The 16,576-nt window shown below is 29.5% G+C and overlaps 1 protein-coding gene across 4 annotated transcripts in view; it reads left to right on the top strand.

The window, feature by feature from the left end:
* Window positions 1-16,576, top strand: part of LOC107443902 (uncharacterized) — a 40,269-nt gene that overhangs the window by 21,107 nt on the left and 2,586 nt on the right. For 2 of the 4 annotated variants that reach the window (XM_087149728.1, XM_087149729.1), the window contains exons 12-15: window positions 4,731-4,955; window positions 6,593-6,818; window positions 9,843-10,018; window positions 11,289-11,391. In XM_087149728.1, coding sequence (XP_087005854.1) covers window positions 4,731-4,955; window positions 6,593-6,818; window positions 9,843-10,018; window positions 11,289-11,391 — 730 coding nt within the window. Of the gene's footprint in view, window positions 1-4,730; window positions 4,956-6,592; window positions 6,819-9,803; window positions 10,019-11,288; window positions 11,392-16,576 lie in introns of all 4 variants that reach the window. The other 2 variants (XM_087149726.1, XM_087149727.1) reach the window with 1 other exon arrangement.

Here is a 16,576-nt window from a genome sequence, read left to right as displayed (position 1 = left end):
CCGACCACGGTACTGACGTAAAATATCCTCAAAGGTAGACGGATCATGCGTTAGAGTCCCCTTGGTGTCAGGCTAACCGTGAGAGGTTTTCCTCTCCTTGTAACGCAAATGCCTGTTAGTTCCATGAAAAAAAAGTCCTCCACAATGACAAAATTCTCCCAATACTTGATCCAAGAATTCCCTTGTAATCTGAGTTCAAAATTACAAGGCTACGGAGTTGAGCATTACTAGTCATAAAACCCAAAAAATTGGGTCAGCTGTGCAACAATTGTTATAAAATAAAATTTTAACATATTTCTTTTTTTTTTTTTTTCATTTTGAAATATGCTTCATTTTAGCACACCTTCTGTTTTAAGCCATCTAATTAGTTCAGGCCTGCCACTGGTGACTAAAATTACTAATTTGAAGCAAAAGTTTTTTTTTGTACTAAAAACTGGCAAAACAACTTTTTTGAAAAAATTGGCAGCTTTTTTGTATTATTTAGCTACTAATTATAAATTATTGATTTAATAATTCTCTGTTTCAAAAAAGTTACTCTCCTATGTATATATGTCATTTCATAGGTGTTGATAAAAGCAAATGCTGGGATAAATAAATATAGCTGTATGGCTATTTTCCTAAAAGGACATACTTATGAAAGGATCCCAGTATTAGTCCCCATAGCAGATTAAGAAGTCGTTGATTACCAATTCGGATTTCAGTAATAACCACCTTAAAAGATCTCTCTGTATAAGGTTGTCTACAAGTTTGAGCTTTCACAGCTATTGAAATTGATTTTAAAAAGTTAACTAGGGAAAGTAATTTTGTTTTTTTCCAACAGAGGATTTAATTATATTTTTCATCATCTAACTCACGAATCTCTACAAATAAAAATGGATATTCTAGAAATAAATTAGTTTAAATGCTTAAAATGTATAAAATCGTAATAATTCTGCACTTTACTAAATTAAATTTACATTTAAATTTTTCCTGTTTTTAAAATTTTCCTTATATGGAAATTTACTGAATTTCTCTAAGATAGTTTGCATCTATATGTAACTGGTGTTAAACATTCAACCCAATTCTGAGTTTACAACTATCAATGCTCAACCTCGTACCCTTGCAATTTTGAATCCAATCCAAAAGACAAGGTAACTCCTTGATCAACAATTAGGTCAAAGTAGCCTTCATGGAGTACTTTTTGATGGAACTTACCAGCATTTGCATTAGGAAGATTGAAAAACCATCCACGGTTAGCTAGATGGAAGGGGATTTTCGAAGATAATTTGAAGGAAAAAAATCAAATAAATAAATTAAGAAAGAAAGAACAAATAAGTTTTAATGGTTTTATCCCTCTAAGATAATTTGATAAAAAAAAACTTCAAAACTTACTTGTTCTTTCTTTATATATTTCAGTTATGAAAATATTAAACTATGGTGGTTTATGTGGCTATTTTGTGCAAGTTAAAATATTTAATTCATCAGTAGTTCTTTATGCTGTTGAGAGGAAGTTTTTTAATTTTCAAGTAAATCTTTTGACTTCAAATTTGCGATATATATTTCTTCCCATAGCAGAAATTTCCTTCTTCAGTATTCAAAATTTAAAAAAAATCATCCCTATTTCTTTTCTTTAAAAGCAATATGTAATCGTTCATCTACCTTTCCTCGAAATGTTTTACTTCATTCTAATCTGTTGCTCTCCACTATGCTTTAAATCAGTTAATTTGATTTTTCAGTAAACTGTTAATAGTTTGAATATAGGATTTTGAAGTTGCGATCAGCAGTTCTCACACAGCCAAAATTTTTATTTTTGAGACCTGTTTTTTGTGAAATGTTTCTATCAGAAGTGAAAAAAGCTTATTTTCAAATAAAACAACCTTTATTAATTTCACGTAATATCACTATAATTGACAATATTTTACTTATACAAGCACCACATTCTCTCTACGTATGACAATGAGCTTAACTATTCAGTTACATTATCCGTCATCTTGCATAAATTTATGAAAGTGAATTAAGCTGATCTCTTAAGATTGGGGGATATTTCGGTGCATCACAAAATATTGACTTAAAGCATATGTCAGCGCACCAAAATAGTGGCCTTCATTTTGATACATTAAGAAGCTAACGTAAAAAGACATGCACGATCTAAGGATTTAACTTTTAGCTACCTATGTTGATTGTCAGTTTCCCCTAGTTGTGTGGTTTATTTCGTTATATTTTGAATGGTCTTTAATTATATTAAATACTTTTGCTTATTACACACTTTCACCTAGAAATCAGGATTTTGTGGTAGTTTGCAGATGGCATGGATGAGTGGCAGGATGTAGCATGCAATGTATCTTGTTTAGTTTTTCACCTTTCGATTTTGTTTCTTGTAAATTATTTTTGCTAGAACTAAGCATTCAACATTCTGAGGCAAAGGATAAATATTTCAGAGGAAATAAAAAAGAATGGAAATCTGTCAAGAAAGCATAAGCGTGAAGGAAAATCGGAGGAAATTGAAATGGCTCTGTTAGAATGGTTCAAAAATGCCGCGAACGAAGAATTCCAATTTCCCGTGGGATTTTATTTCACAAAGCACAGGACTTTGCTAACTTATTTGGTGATTCTGATTTTGAAGCTACGGGTGGGTGGCTAACCCGATGGAAAGACCGCAACAACATTGTCTATCATAAATTACATGATGAAAAGCAAGATGCTGATTTTAGCTCTGCCGCCGGTTGGGTAAACGACGTGTGGCCAACACTCATCAAAGACTATAAACCAGAGCAAATTTTCAACTCAGATGAAATAGGGTTATTTTTCCGAGCACTTCCTGAACACACACTGCTGTTTAAAAATGAATCGACTGGTGGATGTAAAAAAATAAAGGAAAGACTAACCGTGCTGCTAACATGCAACATGACAGGAACTGTGAGAAAAAAAAACTTTAGTGATAGGAAAGAGTTAAAACCTCGATGTTTTAAAGGAGTGAAACACCTGCCTACCAGTTATGCCAACAGCTATATTGCATGGATGACATCCAGCATCTTTACAAAATTTCTTCTTGACTGGGACAAGGAGCTGAAAAATAAAAAGGTTGTCTTACTTTTAGACAATTGTTCTGCGCACCCTACTGATGAGGACTTGCGTTTGAAAAACATTAGTGTTTTTGCCTCCCAAAACTACAGCTATTATTCAACCCCTTCATCAGGGAATCATAAGATCATTCAAGTTTCATTACAGAAAAATGGTTGTTCAAAAAATCATTAGTGACATAGACTGTGACAGCTCTTCAGAACTCTTAACTGCAAACAAACTATCGAAATCCCTTACTATTTTGGAATCAATGCATTTGATTCGTAACTCATGAGACATTGTTTCAACCCAAACAATATCAAATTGCTTTAAAAAGTGTGGATTAAGCACTGGCGATGGAGCTGATAACTGTTTCGAAGAAATTCTCAGCAATGAAGAAAATGAAATGCATGAGAATTTTTCACGTTACTTAGCTATTGACGATAACCTGCAAACATCAGGAGAAAAATCTAATTCTGAAATTGTTACAGATATCAAAAATTGCAAAGTTATTTCCAATCAAGAAATGGAGGAATCAGACTCAGAAATAAACTCATCAGTGCCATCTTCAATGGATGTCGAAAATGCACTGTATTGCGGCAAGCTTCAGAACAAAGAGGAGGAAATATCGAAAACTATAAAAACTTCTATAAACTCTCAAATGATGTTGAAAAGTTAACTTTAAATACTGCAACTCAGGCAACCATTGATCGGTTTTTTGCAAAAATTTTGTAAATTTAATCTTATGTAGGGTTTTACTTTATTAAAATAATTAAATTAGTTAAAATAAAGCATTAATATTGTCATTATTTCAGCTTTTAAAGTGTGTGCATTTAGAATACATCGTAAAAATGAGTTTTTTTTTTTTTTCAAATGTTGAATTGCTTCTTAATAAAATCAGCCGTTTAATAAAATCAAAAGAGCGTAAAAAGAAAGTGATTTTAATAAACGGTGGGTAATTAGTTTTTAGTGGTGGTAGTTTTAACGGTGGGTAGTTATTTTTTTTTAATTAAAAATTATAAAGATGTTAAAAAACATGTTTTTTTTAAGGTTATCTTTTTATTATTAAAGATTGTTTTAAGATTTCTACCAGTGTAGTTTTGATTTAAACCTTCCTTTCTAAGAAGTAAATCAAATCATATGTTACATCATATTGTGAATTCTATTTGACGATATATCATAATAAAAATTTCGTCCATCCTCAAATCCTTGGCACTTTTTAGTGGATCTGCAAATTTATTTTTTATATTTTTAGGATTTCAAGTGAATACCACTCAATAATTACGTCTCCTCTAGAGTAATGAACTTGGATTACTCTATTCTTTTCTGTCCACAATGCTAAGCATACATTTCAAACTTATTTTGAATGATGAAAATTAGTGTCATACTTTTTTTCTCTCTCTTGAGGACTGAAATATAATATTGTAAATTGTGTATTCTGTTGTATCTTTTCTAATCTTTGCAGAATTACCAGAGTTGACTCTAATCAATTGTAAAAATATTTAATTACACCAATTAGGTTACTGTCTGGCATGTTTGACTTTTAAAAGATTTTATATTGTTTTGAAAATATATTTGTATAATTTGATGATGAAATATAATGGAACTATATTCTGTCGCGGAGGATTCCTTATACTACAATGGTCTTTTCTTAACTTGCTTCGGATTATAACTCTATTTATTGTTTTCAGCTTTCAGAAGATCCCAAAGACACTCTGGATAGTGTCCAAAAACCTGAAGTACACCCTGCGACTTCGTCTGCTCACCCAACTAAGCATCATCACAAGGAGAGACAAAAAGAGGAAGAAAGAAGGACTCCTGATAACAGGAAAACTCCTGAAAGTCCAAAAAATTTTACCTTAAATCCCAATGCAAAAGAGTTTGTCTTCAATCCCAATGCAAAGTCTTTTACTCCTGTGAGTGTTTTTAAGTCTTAAACTCCTTGTTAGTGTAAGTTTTTTGAAGTAATGCATATAGTTAAATTTCTACCTGCAGTTTTCTCTATTCTAACTAAAACCAATGTTAATTTGTGAGAGGAAAGAGTATAGGAGTTAACATTCTACAAAATTGGCTCATTTTACAAAATTCGAAGAAGTTTGTCCTAATTTTAATTTAATTAAACCAGATTTCAAATATTATAAGATAGGAAAAGGACTAGGGTAGGAACATTTTGCCAAGTCGATAAATTTTACATGTTTTAATCTTAGTTTAATTACACCAATTTATTAGATAAGGGGAAAAGGTATAGGAAAGAAACATTCTCCAAAATGTGCCTGTTTACTAAATAACGAGAGAATCGAGTGTTTTAACTTTATTCAAATTAACCTTGGATTTTTTTTTTCTGTTTCACAATCAGTTTTATAGGATTTGTATGGCTTCTTAAAATCTTTAAACCTTATTTATAAAACTGTTTTTAAAATGTTTAAAAAGTGCTTATGTATCTTTTTTGGTTTTAAATTTTTTTCCCCTTCATATTTTCATGGTTTTAAAATTGTTCATTTGTTTTCTTAATTTTTAATTAATATTAAAACTTTTTTTATTTGATGTTCTGCAGAAATAATATAAAGTTACAGTAAACATACTTTGTCTTTTTACCTCCCTTTTTATTTAAGTTGAGTTGAACCCGCTTTGAATTGACCCTGTTTCATAAAAAGGGAGAAAAAAATAATTTAAAAATTTATCCTTTAAGAAATGTGCTAATTTCTATTGTTCTGAACAATTCTTTTTTTTCTCGTGCATTGTAAATTCTTTTTTGTGAATGAATCGATTCTAAAAATCTTTGAACCCTAGCATTTATGTAGATAAAACGCAGTTCTATATACAGTAGGGAACAGATTATCCTGAATTATCGGGACCATCGCTATTCTGGATAACTGATTTTTCCGGTTTTCTGAATCGCTACAAAAAGTCTTTTTTTTTTATTGTTAAACCCAACTAAAAAAAAAAAAATTTATTTAGAAATAATCTTAAAAATAAGAAAAAACGATTGAGTAATACACTAATGATTATTTCCAAAATGATGGTAAGGTAAACATCTTTCAAAAAAGAACAAAAAATCCTGAAATCTTATGAGTAAAAAAAATTTTTTTTAAAAATGGCGGGAAAATTTATAGAATTTCGTTCCGGTTTTTTGGTTTTCTAATTTCCGGATAACGGGTTCTGTACTGTATTTAAGTTTTTTAAAGCCATACCTTGTTATGAATTTTATTTCCAATAAATTCCTTAATTTATACATCCTTAATGCAGAGTTGCCACTGCTTTGAGCTAAGAGCCAGAGATTTTCACCCCATATTTAAAGTGATGCCTAAATGTGCCTAAACATTTGATTCAAAATGATTTTTGCAACAACAGTGCATAAAAAATGTACCTAATTTATAAAATGTTTACTTGTTATTTCATTATCACTTTAAATTTAAAATATTTTGGGAATCTAAAATGTCAGGGTTGGTAGCTTTGTTAATATGTTGCATATTTTAAAAAAGCTTACTCATAAACTATTATGCAGTTTGTTAGTTTAAAAAGTTACATTGCAATATAATGCAAAATGTTTCAGAGGGGTGTTCCAATACAAGCTGTAGTGCCTCCACCCGTACAGCCACCACCAAGACTTCACAGTCAGAGCCCCATAATGGCTATGCCTCAACCTCATCTAATGCCTGGTATGGCCCAGCCTATGTTTAATGTGGCACCTCATTATGTTGTATCTGCCACACCTGTTTCAATGGCTCCTCCGTTTACTCCTGCTCCATCAGTGGCTCAAGCACCTAGGTTCAGGAAAGGTATATTCTAACTTTTTTTTTTTTTTAAATTATTGTTTCTCTAATACAGACTTAAAAAATATCTTCAGCTAGACAAAAAATACAAATAGTTCATTTCTAGCTCAGAATTTATCTTTTTCTATTTAAGGATATGTGTATTAAGATTTGTAATGAATAAGTTATCCCATCATATTTTCTGTCAGTTATGACACTTCAAGACACCCAATGACACTGAGTGGTAGTGCTGCTTTGCTCTCTCGTGCCACTGGTCCTGGGTTTGTAGTATTATTCTCAATCGATAATGAATCGATTAAGCAAGATGGTTATAAATCATTTCTTGTATGTTGCATGGCAACAGTCTGGATGAAAAATAGAACAAATATGGTGAATAAATATTTGCTAACTTTCTGAATAAGTCTCTCTTGTATTAAAGTGATAAAACAACTCTACAATGATGACCTGTGGACGTGATAAGAACATGCCAATATCGATGGTTGATCCACATTAAGCAGTTGATTTGCTTAAAAATATACTGCTTCAAAGAAAAAAAAATCCGGTGAAGTAATTAAAGTCTCCCGGTCAAAAAACAATAATGAAGAAAGAAAAAATAATGAGCGAAATGCTATAAACAACAACAAAAAGAAAAAAAAGAGCGAATGCTATTAACAAAAAAATTATGAGAAATTTTTTTTTATAATAGCCAAAAGCTATAAAAAGAAAAAAATAGCGAGCGAAATGCTATGAAGGGAAAATATATATGTAGTGAGCAAAAATTGAAATACATAGCATGAATCAACTAGTGGTATTCATTCATCGAATTCTATCCCAGATCAAATTCTGGAAGGGGAGTAATGTGGCGTAACTACCACTATAAATATTGAATACCAATTCACTAGTATATAAGACATGTTAACTTGATTCTATCATGAGGTACCTTTTGATAGATGAAGGTTGACATAGTCGATAATTAAATCCCCGCAGGTTTGATCCTCGGGTCGGACAATGTTGACTAAGCCTTTCATAAATGAGAACTGAGCATGCTTGGGGACTAAACACTGGGGGCTCCGCTTTCGGTTGACCATCCAACCGCAACATCCACTCCTGCACCATAGAGGCCAAAGTTAAAAAAAATGAAATAGGCATAGTAAGCCTTGGCCCTCTATGGGATGTTGCGTCATTGAGTTTAGTTTATTATGGCACTTCTTTCTAACTTTAGTTTAGTATATCGCTTCGTTTTAAATCTAATGCTCAATAATTTATAAATAAAAATTTTTCCTTCTGAAGTAATCTTCAAGTTGTAAGATCAATGTTTTTTTATTATTAGTGTTCTAATTATAATTAGGGTTCACACCAGCATATTCACATAACTACAATGGGATGCCTGCAAGTGACTTAGTGTGGGTATCTCAATTCCGATTGGTTATTGAAACATGTAGCTTTTTTTCTTCCATTCTGTTCTTTGAGTAAGCCGAGCCCTTCAAGTATCAATTCTCTTAGGTGACACATTTTTTGAGGTGCAAGTACCTAATTAATGCAAAGTTTCGTTTTTTTTTTTTTTTTAATTCTACTCCACATCTAGACATGATCGCCATCTGTCTATAACAGGCAACACAATACAGTTCAAAAACATAATAGCAGTTACAATAGTTTTTAACAGAATTAGCAACCGCTAATAAGGTCTCTGCACATGTTGTCAGCACTGCGTAAAGGACAAGTAAAACCTGTTTTCTGTCCATTATATTATTGCATTGAAAATAATTTGGATTTTAAAAGTCATAATAAAACCGTGTGATAAACATAGCAATAACTGCTAAAAAAGATTTAAAAAACTGACTGATTGGATTTGTAGCATATCAAACAAGTGATTACTGAAATGCACAATTTTGAAAAACTGTCATAAAAATATGATATTTTTTTTAAAAAAATTCCAGTATTTCAAAACCTACATTAAAATCTGTTTTCAATAGCTTTCAAGAAGCCAATCTGCAATCGAATTATCCTGAACGATATTTGTCAGCATAATAGCCAATTAATATCAGGATTTTAAAAACACTTTAGAAATATGTACATACTGTTGAAAAAATCATGTATATGCAATAGTAATTAATAAAAAAATTATTCAAAAAAATTATGATATTGATTTATAATACAATATTTGTGAATCAAACCAGAAAAAAAAAGTTCAATTGCTTAATTTGAGAATCTTGTTTTATAAGCATGTTGTAGAAATAAAAAGGAGATTTTAAAAGAATGGCATTAAGAATATTTTGAAATGGAAAACTTAAGGTACTTGAAATACTTTAAAATCAAAATGTAGATGCTGTTTTATGCATTACATTTATTTGTACAACCTATATACTTGCATTGCTGAACTCGTTTATTTGCCTACCATATTATATTTTGAGACCACTCAATGAAAAAGTATGTGGTCTTTTTGGACTACTTATTCCTATTTTGGTGTAAACCCTACTTGAAATATAATTTTTTTTAAATTTAAAATTTTTGTAATTGTGACACACAATAACAATAAATTTAATAATGCGTACTAAATAAATTTTAATTTAATGTTTAATTATGGTTTTAAAAAAACATGCAGCCAGAGTTGTTTAATTTATTGGCATAAATTCAAAATATGTACACATTGTAATATTTTATTTATGAAAAATGGTTCTTCAAAATAAACTCATGTTATAAGGTAAAATTTATTCATTCTTCCCTTATATTTTTTTTAAATTATATAAAAGCTAACCAAATAAGGTTTTTTATTGAATCAAATTATAATAGTTGTTCTTTAAAATTTTGAAAATGTTTCTTACTTTTAAATTTTAGTTTCAATTATTTTATTACAATCTGTTAAGTTTTAGTTGCATGCATTATAGTTTTTTTCTGCTTAAAAATCCTTTTTTGTTTTTTCTTTCTCTTTATCATTTTGTTATGTTCTCAAAAAAAGTTTTTCTGTTCTTCCAAATTTACCTTCTGCCTTTTTAAAATCCTTTTGGTATAAAGATCAAGATCATTATCAGTATGAAGACATGATATTTTCAGCTATGCCAATGACTCTACGACATGACCTGTCTCAGCCTGTGCACGTTCAAGCAGCTACTGGACAACCTATTCTTGCTCAGCCTACCCTGTCTGGACCACAATTTACTATTCAGTATGCTACTCCTCCAGGAATGTTGCATCCACCTGGTCCACCACAGCAGCTTGCCTATGCTCAGGTAAGTCCTTTCATTTGCCTTCTTTAACACAAAAAGAATTATGAGAAAGCTCGTTTTAAAAGTTTTGATTTGGTTAAACAAAACCTGAAGTTTGTCACTTCTCCCTAGGTAAGCTTTAGCCCCCATCTTGAATTTACTGAAGGAGACTCGTGAAAAAAACTTGAACTTTACTAAGTAAATGAGTGAGGTTTTTTTTATATATATATATAATTTTATGCTGAATCAAATGTCACCAAAATCAACCAGATAGAACGAATAGTTAAGAAATTGCAAGTAATTTTTCAAAATTCAAGTACTTAAGTAAATTCAAGATGATTGATAAAGCTAACCTTGGAGGAAGGAGCAAGCTTCAGTTGATCCTAAGCACATCTTTTAAAACCATTTCCTGCTTCTCCCTAATCATTCCCGCTTTTAACTGCTTAGAAACTGAAATATTTTGTTTCTGCTCCTGACCTAAAAAAATATGTATGCAATACAACAAGATAAGAAGTTTATAAAATATAGTCATTGACGAGTCATCAAATCAAAACTATAATATTTTCAAAAAAATGAAAACTGACCTAAATTGCAACTGTTGATGTGGTGGAAAAGAATCACTTGCTAGGTAATGGCAGCTGTTATGTTACTATATGTTCCTACTTCACAGTTATAGATATGTTTCAAAGGGCCTTAGCTGGATAAGATTATAATATAAACATAGTGATTCCAATTGTAAAAGTTGAATTTCTTTTCTATATAATTTAAAAAATCATGTTAGTGATATTTTTGCTATAAATCATGCGACAGTATTTATTAAAAGAAATGGAATGTTAATGTATGTTCTCAGTAATTTTAATTTCCTTAACTAGGCAGATTCTAAAGTAATAATTGTCTCCTTTATGTGAACTGAAGAAAAATATAATTTCTAGTTTATTTTTTCAATTGGTAATTTTACTTTTTACTAAATATTAAGTATCGATGTAATTATTCATATATTAATTAATTATTACACAATTTTATGTCAGCACATAGTTATTTATTATCTTAAATTGTCTGGAATTTATTACTAAACTATTACACACACATAAAATTTACTCTTGTGGAAATTCAGCTTCTTTGCCTTTTGATCAATCTCATCCCTGTTATTATGAAAATGGTTCAAATTTCTATAGGAATTAAGTCCTGGACTCTTTATCTTAAATTTTTGATATAAATTCATTCTAAATTCATTCATTCATAAATATATCTGAATATTTATTTTTGAAATGAGATTATATATTTTGTTTTGCAGATGTATTCACTGATGCCTCGTGTTTTAACTCCACAACCTGTAGGAATGGTGCCAACTTCAGCAGCCTATGGGGAGAGTCCTCAAATTCCAACACATGTTTATAGTAAGTTCACCTTTACAGCAATGGAACCGGGAACATTATTTTTAACATTTCATACATACTGTTTGTTTTTAAGCCTTTTTTCTTTATCTATTAAAATAAGCATTTTGTCAAATCAACAAATAAAAAGGTTTTAGTGAAATCTACTACGAAATACATGTAGCTAACACAGGCTTCGACTTAAGGGAAACAAAATTAGGATGAATCTTGAATGAAAATTTTATTTGTTAGATTATGATTATTCAATCAAATTCTAAATTTAAATCTGTTAAGATCATTTTAATTTCTGTTCAGATAATGGAATGATCTAGAACGAATTTTCTTTAGGGGGAAACAGGATTTGAAATACAATTTTGCTGTAATAATGAGCTATTTAAAATCTGCATTGAATGCAGATTGGAAGGATGAAAATATCAATTCAAATTTCGTTAAATGGGTGAGAGAAGCACCAGGCAATGCATTTGTTTGCTTATTGCTCTTTTTGCAAAAAAGTTATAAGCCTAAGCAACATGGAGACCACCAGCCATGCTACCAGAAAAAAGCTTGCTGCTTTAAAAAAGAAAAGAAAGCATTTAGTATGTAGAATTTTGTACCAAACATTTATACTGGAGAAAATAATCTATCAATCTCACATTTAATGTCCAAATATAAACATATTTTGAACTTTTCAGTCCAAGAATAGTTCTTTAAAGCTGAATTGTTATGGAGCATTGAAGCTTGATGCTTCACATTCTTTCTTTAATGACATAGCTGAAATATTTTCACGGATGTTTACAGATAGTGATATTGCTAAACATTGTACGAAAATGACTTAACTTATTTGTTATGATAAGTTCCTTCTTTTTTCAAGTCTCTCTTCAAAAGTCATTAATTAATAAAATATTTATAGCATGTTTTGATAAAGCCTTAAATAATATTTCACAAAAATGTCAAATGGATGTTGTAGTGGTGTGATTCAACTACTAGTCTCTATAAGATATTTTAATTCGGTATTTTTAATGTGTACTACACAAACCCTTTGTGCACCTAATTTTGACACACAAACATTTTTAGAAAGTTGCACCTGATTTTGACTAAAGGGTTACTTTTGCAAATGAGCATGAATGAACCGAATATCAATTTAAAATTTCTTAAACCTGTAAAAGAAGAACTTTTTTCTGAAAATGATTGCCAAATATTAGATCTGGGCACTTGTGGATTACATATAATCCATGGTGCATTGCAGTATGGGCAGAAATCAACTGGATGTTACTCTAAGAGCATTGTATGAAATATTTATAGATAATCCAGCCAGGCGGGCTAATTTCCTAGAGATTACTGGTTCTTCAGAATTTCCATAGAAAGTTCTGTTCTATCCACTGGGTAGAAAATGTATATGTTAGTGAGAGTGCGTTGAAAGTTTTTAACCATTTTTAAAAAATACATTGAGGTTAGTAAAAAAACATTCCCTGGATCTGTCATGTGACAGTGTAAAGCAATAAAGAAAACAGTGGGAATAAAAATTAAAATATGACCACCGAAGCCAACGTCTTCAGGGGGTACCAGCCTCGGAAGCCATAAAACAAAACCTTTTCTACTGAGAGAGAGGACAAATGCCAAAATTAACTCTCTCAGTTCCCCGAAGGTTTCGTAGAAGTCCAAGAAAAAATACATGAAGTACATAAAACCAAATCAGAAAAGAAATTTCAACAAAATCTTGCGAAAATAAAGACTCACATTAGACTCACATTAACAAACAAACTAAATGCAAAGGAAACTCTAAAACAAAGGAAAACAACGCCCTCTATTAAAATGCTCTGAATGAAAAAAAAATTTTAAAACAAAAGATTACGTAACAAATTAGTATAATGCTTAACTGGGGCTGCTCAATTAAGACTTGAATTTTGCCCAGTTAAAAGAAATAATAAACTAGTTTTCTTCAATCATTTTCTTAATCAAAAAATTCATATTACAATAATTAAAAAGAAAATCGTCATTACTCAAATTATTCAATAAATTATTCACGGCCTCCTGAAAACTTTCAAGGTTATTGCAAATATTTTTAATCCTAACCAATTTTGAAAAAACTGAATTTTTGGAAATTTTATTCCATAGATTAGTATTAAAGTTGCGGAAAAAAAATAACTTTAAATTTAAAAGCTTTTCTTTTATCAAAAACACCAATTTTAATTATTTTATCAACAATATCAATTTTAAAATCTAAATATTCAACATTTAAGCAATTCTCTTTAGTTTTCTTCAGAACCAAATCTTTAGGATAAATGCTTTAAATAAAATTGAAATTATCACAATTAAACAAAATCCAATCATCAATATATCTAAAAGCATTAAATTCATTATACTCAAGAAATTTATCTTCAAAAAAATGTAAAAAAATATTAGCAAAAGCACCAGAAAGGGAATTACCTAGTGGAATTCCAATAATTTGTTTATGAAAATCTAAACAATTAAAAAGTACATAGTTGGAAGTTATTGAAAAAAGAATTATTGCATTTAGTAAAAGATTAAAATTTAGGTTAAATAGGATTATATTTCCATATTTATTTCCTATTGTTAAATTTCATAAAAGTCCAGTTAAATTTAGGTTTATTGCGTGTGGTACTAATTGATACAATTCTGATATTAGTAAAAAGTTTTTTTAATTTTCTAAAAATTATTTTACTTAAAATTAAAAAAGAGAAAAATATTATTATTAATAGAAATGTTGAAATTTTGGATTATATAATAATAATGATATTTCTAGCATTAATACTTTTGATTTTGAAGATTTGTACACAGGTTTCCACATGCACAGATTATTGAAATTTGCAACAGCATTTTTGATAAGTATTTATTTAATGAGAAAGTAGATAAATCTTGTTGGTTGGATTTATGTAGGTTTAATCTTTTTGAGATGCACATTTTAATGGTTTAGATTTTTATAAACAAATTATTGGAATTCCACAAGGTAATTCCTTTTCTGGTGCTTTTGCTAATATCTTTTTATATTTTTTGAAGCTAAATTTCTTAAGTAGAATGAATTTAATGCTTTTAGATATATTGATGATTTGATTTTTTTTAATAGTGATAATTATAATTTTATTTATAGTATTTATCCTAAAGATTTGATTTTGAAGAAATCTAATGAGAATTGCTTAAATGTTGAATATTTAGATTTTAAAATTGATATTGTTGATTAAATAATTAAAATTGGTGTTTTTGATAAAAGGAAAGCTTTTAAATTTAAAGTTATTTTTTTCTGCAACTTTAATACTAATCTGTGTAATAAAATTTTCAAAAATTTGGTTTTTTCACAATTGGTTAGGGTTAAAAATATTTGCAATAACGTTGAAAGTTTTCGGGAGGCTGTGAATAATTTGAGTAATAATGATTTTCCTTTTCATTATTGTAATATTCATTTTCTGATTAAGAAAATGATTGAAGAATACAAGTTTATTATTTCTTTTAACAGGGCGAACTTCAAGTCTTAATTAAGCAGCCCCAGTTAAGCAGTATAATAATTTGTTACGTAATCTTTTCTTTTACTATTTTTTTTTCATTCTACGCATTTTAATAGAGGGCGTTGTTTTATTTTGTTTTAAAGTTTCCTTTGCATTTAGTTTGTTTGTAAAATTGCTGTTTGACCGGTTTAATGTGAGTTTTTATTTTCTCAAGACTTTGTTGAAATTTCTTTTCTGATTTGGTTTTATGTATTTCATGTACTTCTGTTTTCTTGGACTTCTACAAAACCTTCGGGGTACTGAGAGGGTTAATTTTGGCATTTTTCCTCTCTCTCAATAGAAAAGAATTTTTTTTTATGGCTTCCGAGGCCGGTACCCCCTGAAGACGTCGGCTTCAGTGGTCGTATTTTTATTTCCATTGTTTTCTTTATTGCTTCAATTATTCTTTCTTTTGAAAATTCTGCTGCTTTAAGCGCATTTCTTTCAAAGATAATTTTGTCAATTTAGAATTTAATATTTTATATTCTTTTGCTAATGTGACTGTGTGATTCATATTCTTGAGCTGTTCCTTAAACAATTTCAGACATACAAACCAATGATGCCTTTCTTATATGAAAATATTTTCATTCCTGTTAAGCAGCTAATGAAAAATAGTGTTAAAAGTAGTATACTTGAATAAGCAAAATCATTGGATAGCTTATTTTTGGTTGACCTTGATGATCCTAATAATCTAAGACTTAGAAAAAATGTAGATGTCACCATAGTAATATCAAGCTTCTTAAATGCTAGTGGAGCTACTGAAGCTGAAAAGAGAAACTTTTATTCGTATTTTAATGTTTTAAAGTCTGAAGAATATTCATATTTGTGAGAAGTTGTGCAAACATCTCTTATTATCACATGGCAATGCTGCTGTAAGAAATGGGTTTAGTATTAATAAGGACATGCTTGTTGAAAATATCAAATAAGATTCCTTAGTTATTCTCAGAACTGTCTACGATGCTATAAAATTTTATGGAGGATGGAGGAGTGTTAAAGGTTCCTATATTAAAAAAAAATTACGATTTGTAAAATAAGCACTTGTGAAATATCATGAAGCTTTAAAGAAGCAGAATAATATCCAGGAAAAAGAGAAAAAAAGAGAGTCCTGCAGACGGAAAGTGGAATTGCAAATTAAACAGTTGCAGAAGAAGAAAATGAAACTAATGACTGGAAAATCTATGAAGGTTACTGATTTGATTCTCAAACATATGAATTTAATAAAAAATTTTAGTTTGTTTTGAAAAAAAATTTTAATTAATTATTATGATAGCAAGATTGTTGCTCTTTATTTTATTTCACCAATGTTTTTAATTTTTTAATAGTCTGGATACAAGTTATAAATATTTTCATTCTCTTAACTTGTATTGTGCATTTTCAGGCTTTGCTATATTCTTGGTCTGATAATATATTAACGCTTTTCTTTATGTAAAAATGAACAAGAAATATTCTGTTAGCATAGTAATTTTATTTCAAATAGTGTTGAACTGCCCTTTATTTTTTTCCAGTGTTTAAAACTTAAGGGAGTAATATTATTTTTAGAACAATGCGTGAACACTGTGGTTGCATGTTGCTAACACTAATTTAAACATTGCTCTTATTCCTCTGAATTGATGATTGCATGTCTGAATTAAAAATAAATTAACTTCTCTTATTCTACTCTGATTTAAGATTAATGTAATATGTGTAAATAAAAAATTATTTCCAAAAAT

Source organism: Parasteatoda tepidariorum, chromosome 8 (assembly GCF_982258835.1).
Source record: "Parasteatoda tepidariorum strain Cologne lab strain chromosome 8, Ptep-v5.0, whole genome shotgun sequence".
In the NCBI taxonomy this organism is placed as follows: Eukaryota; Metazoa; Arthropoda; class Arachnida; order Araneae; family Theridiidae; genus Parasteatoda; species Parasteatoda tepidariorum.
This window is presented reverse-complemented; position numbering and strand designations above follow the sequence as displayed.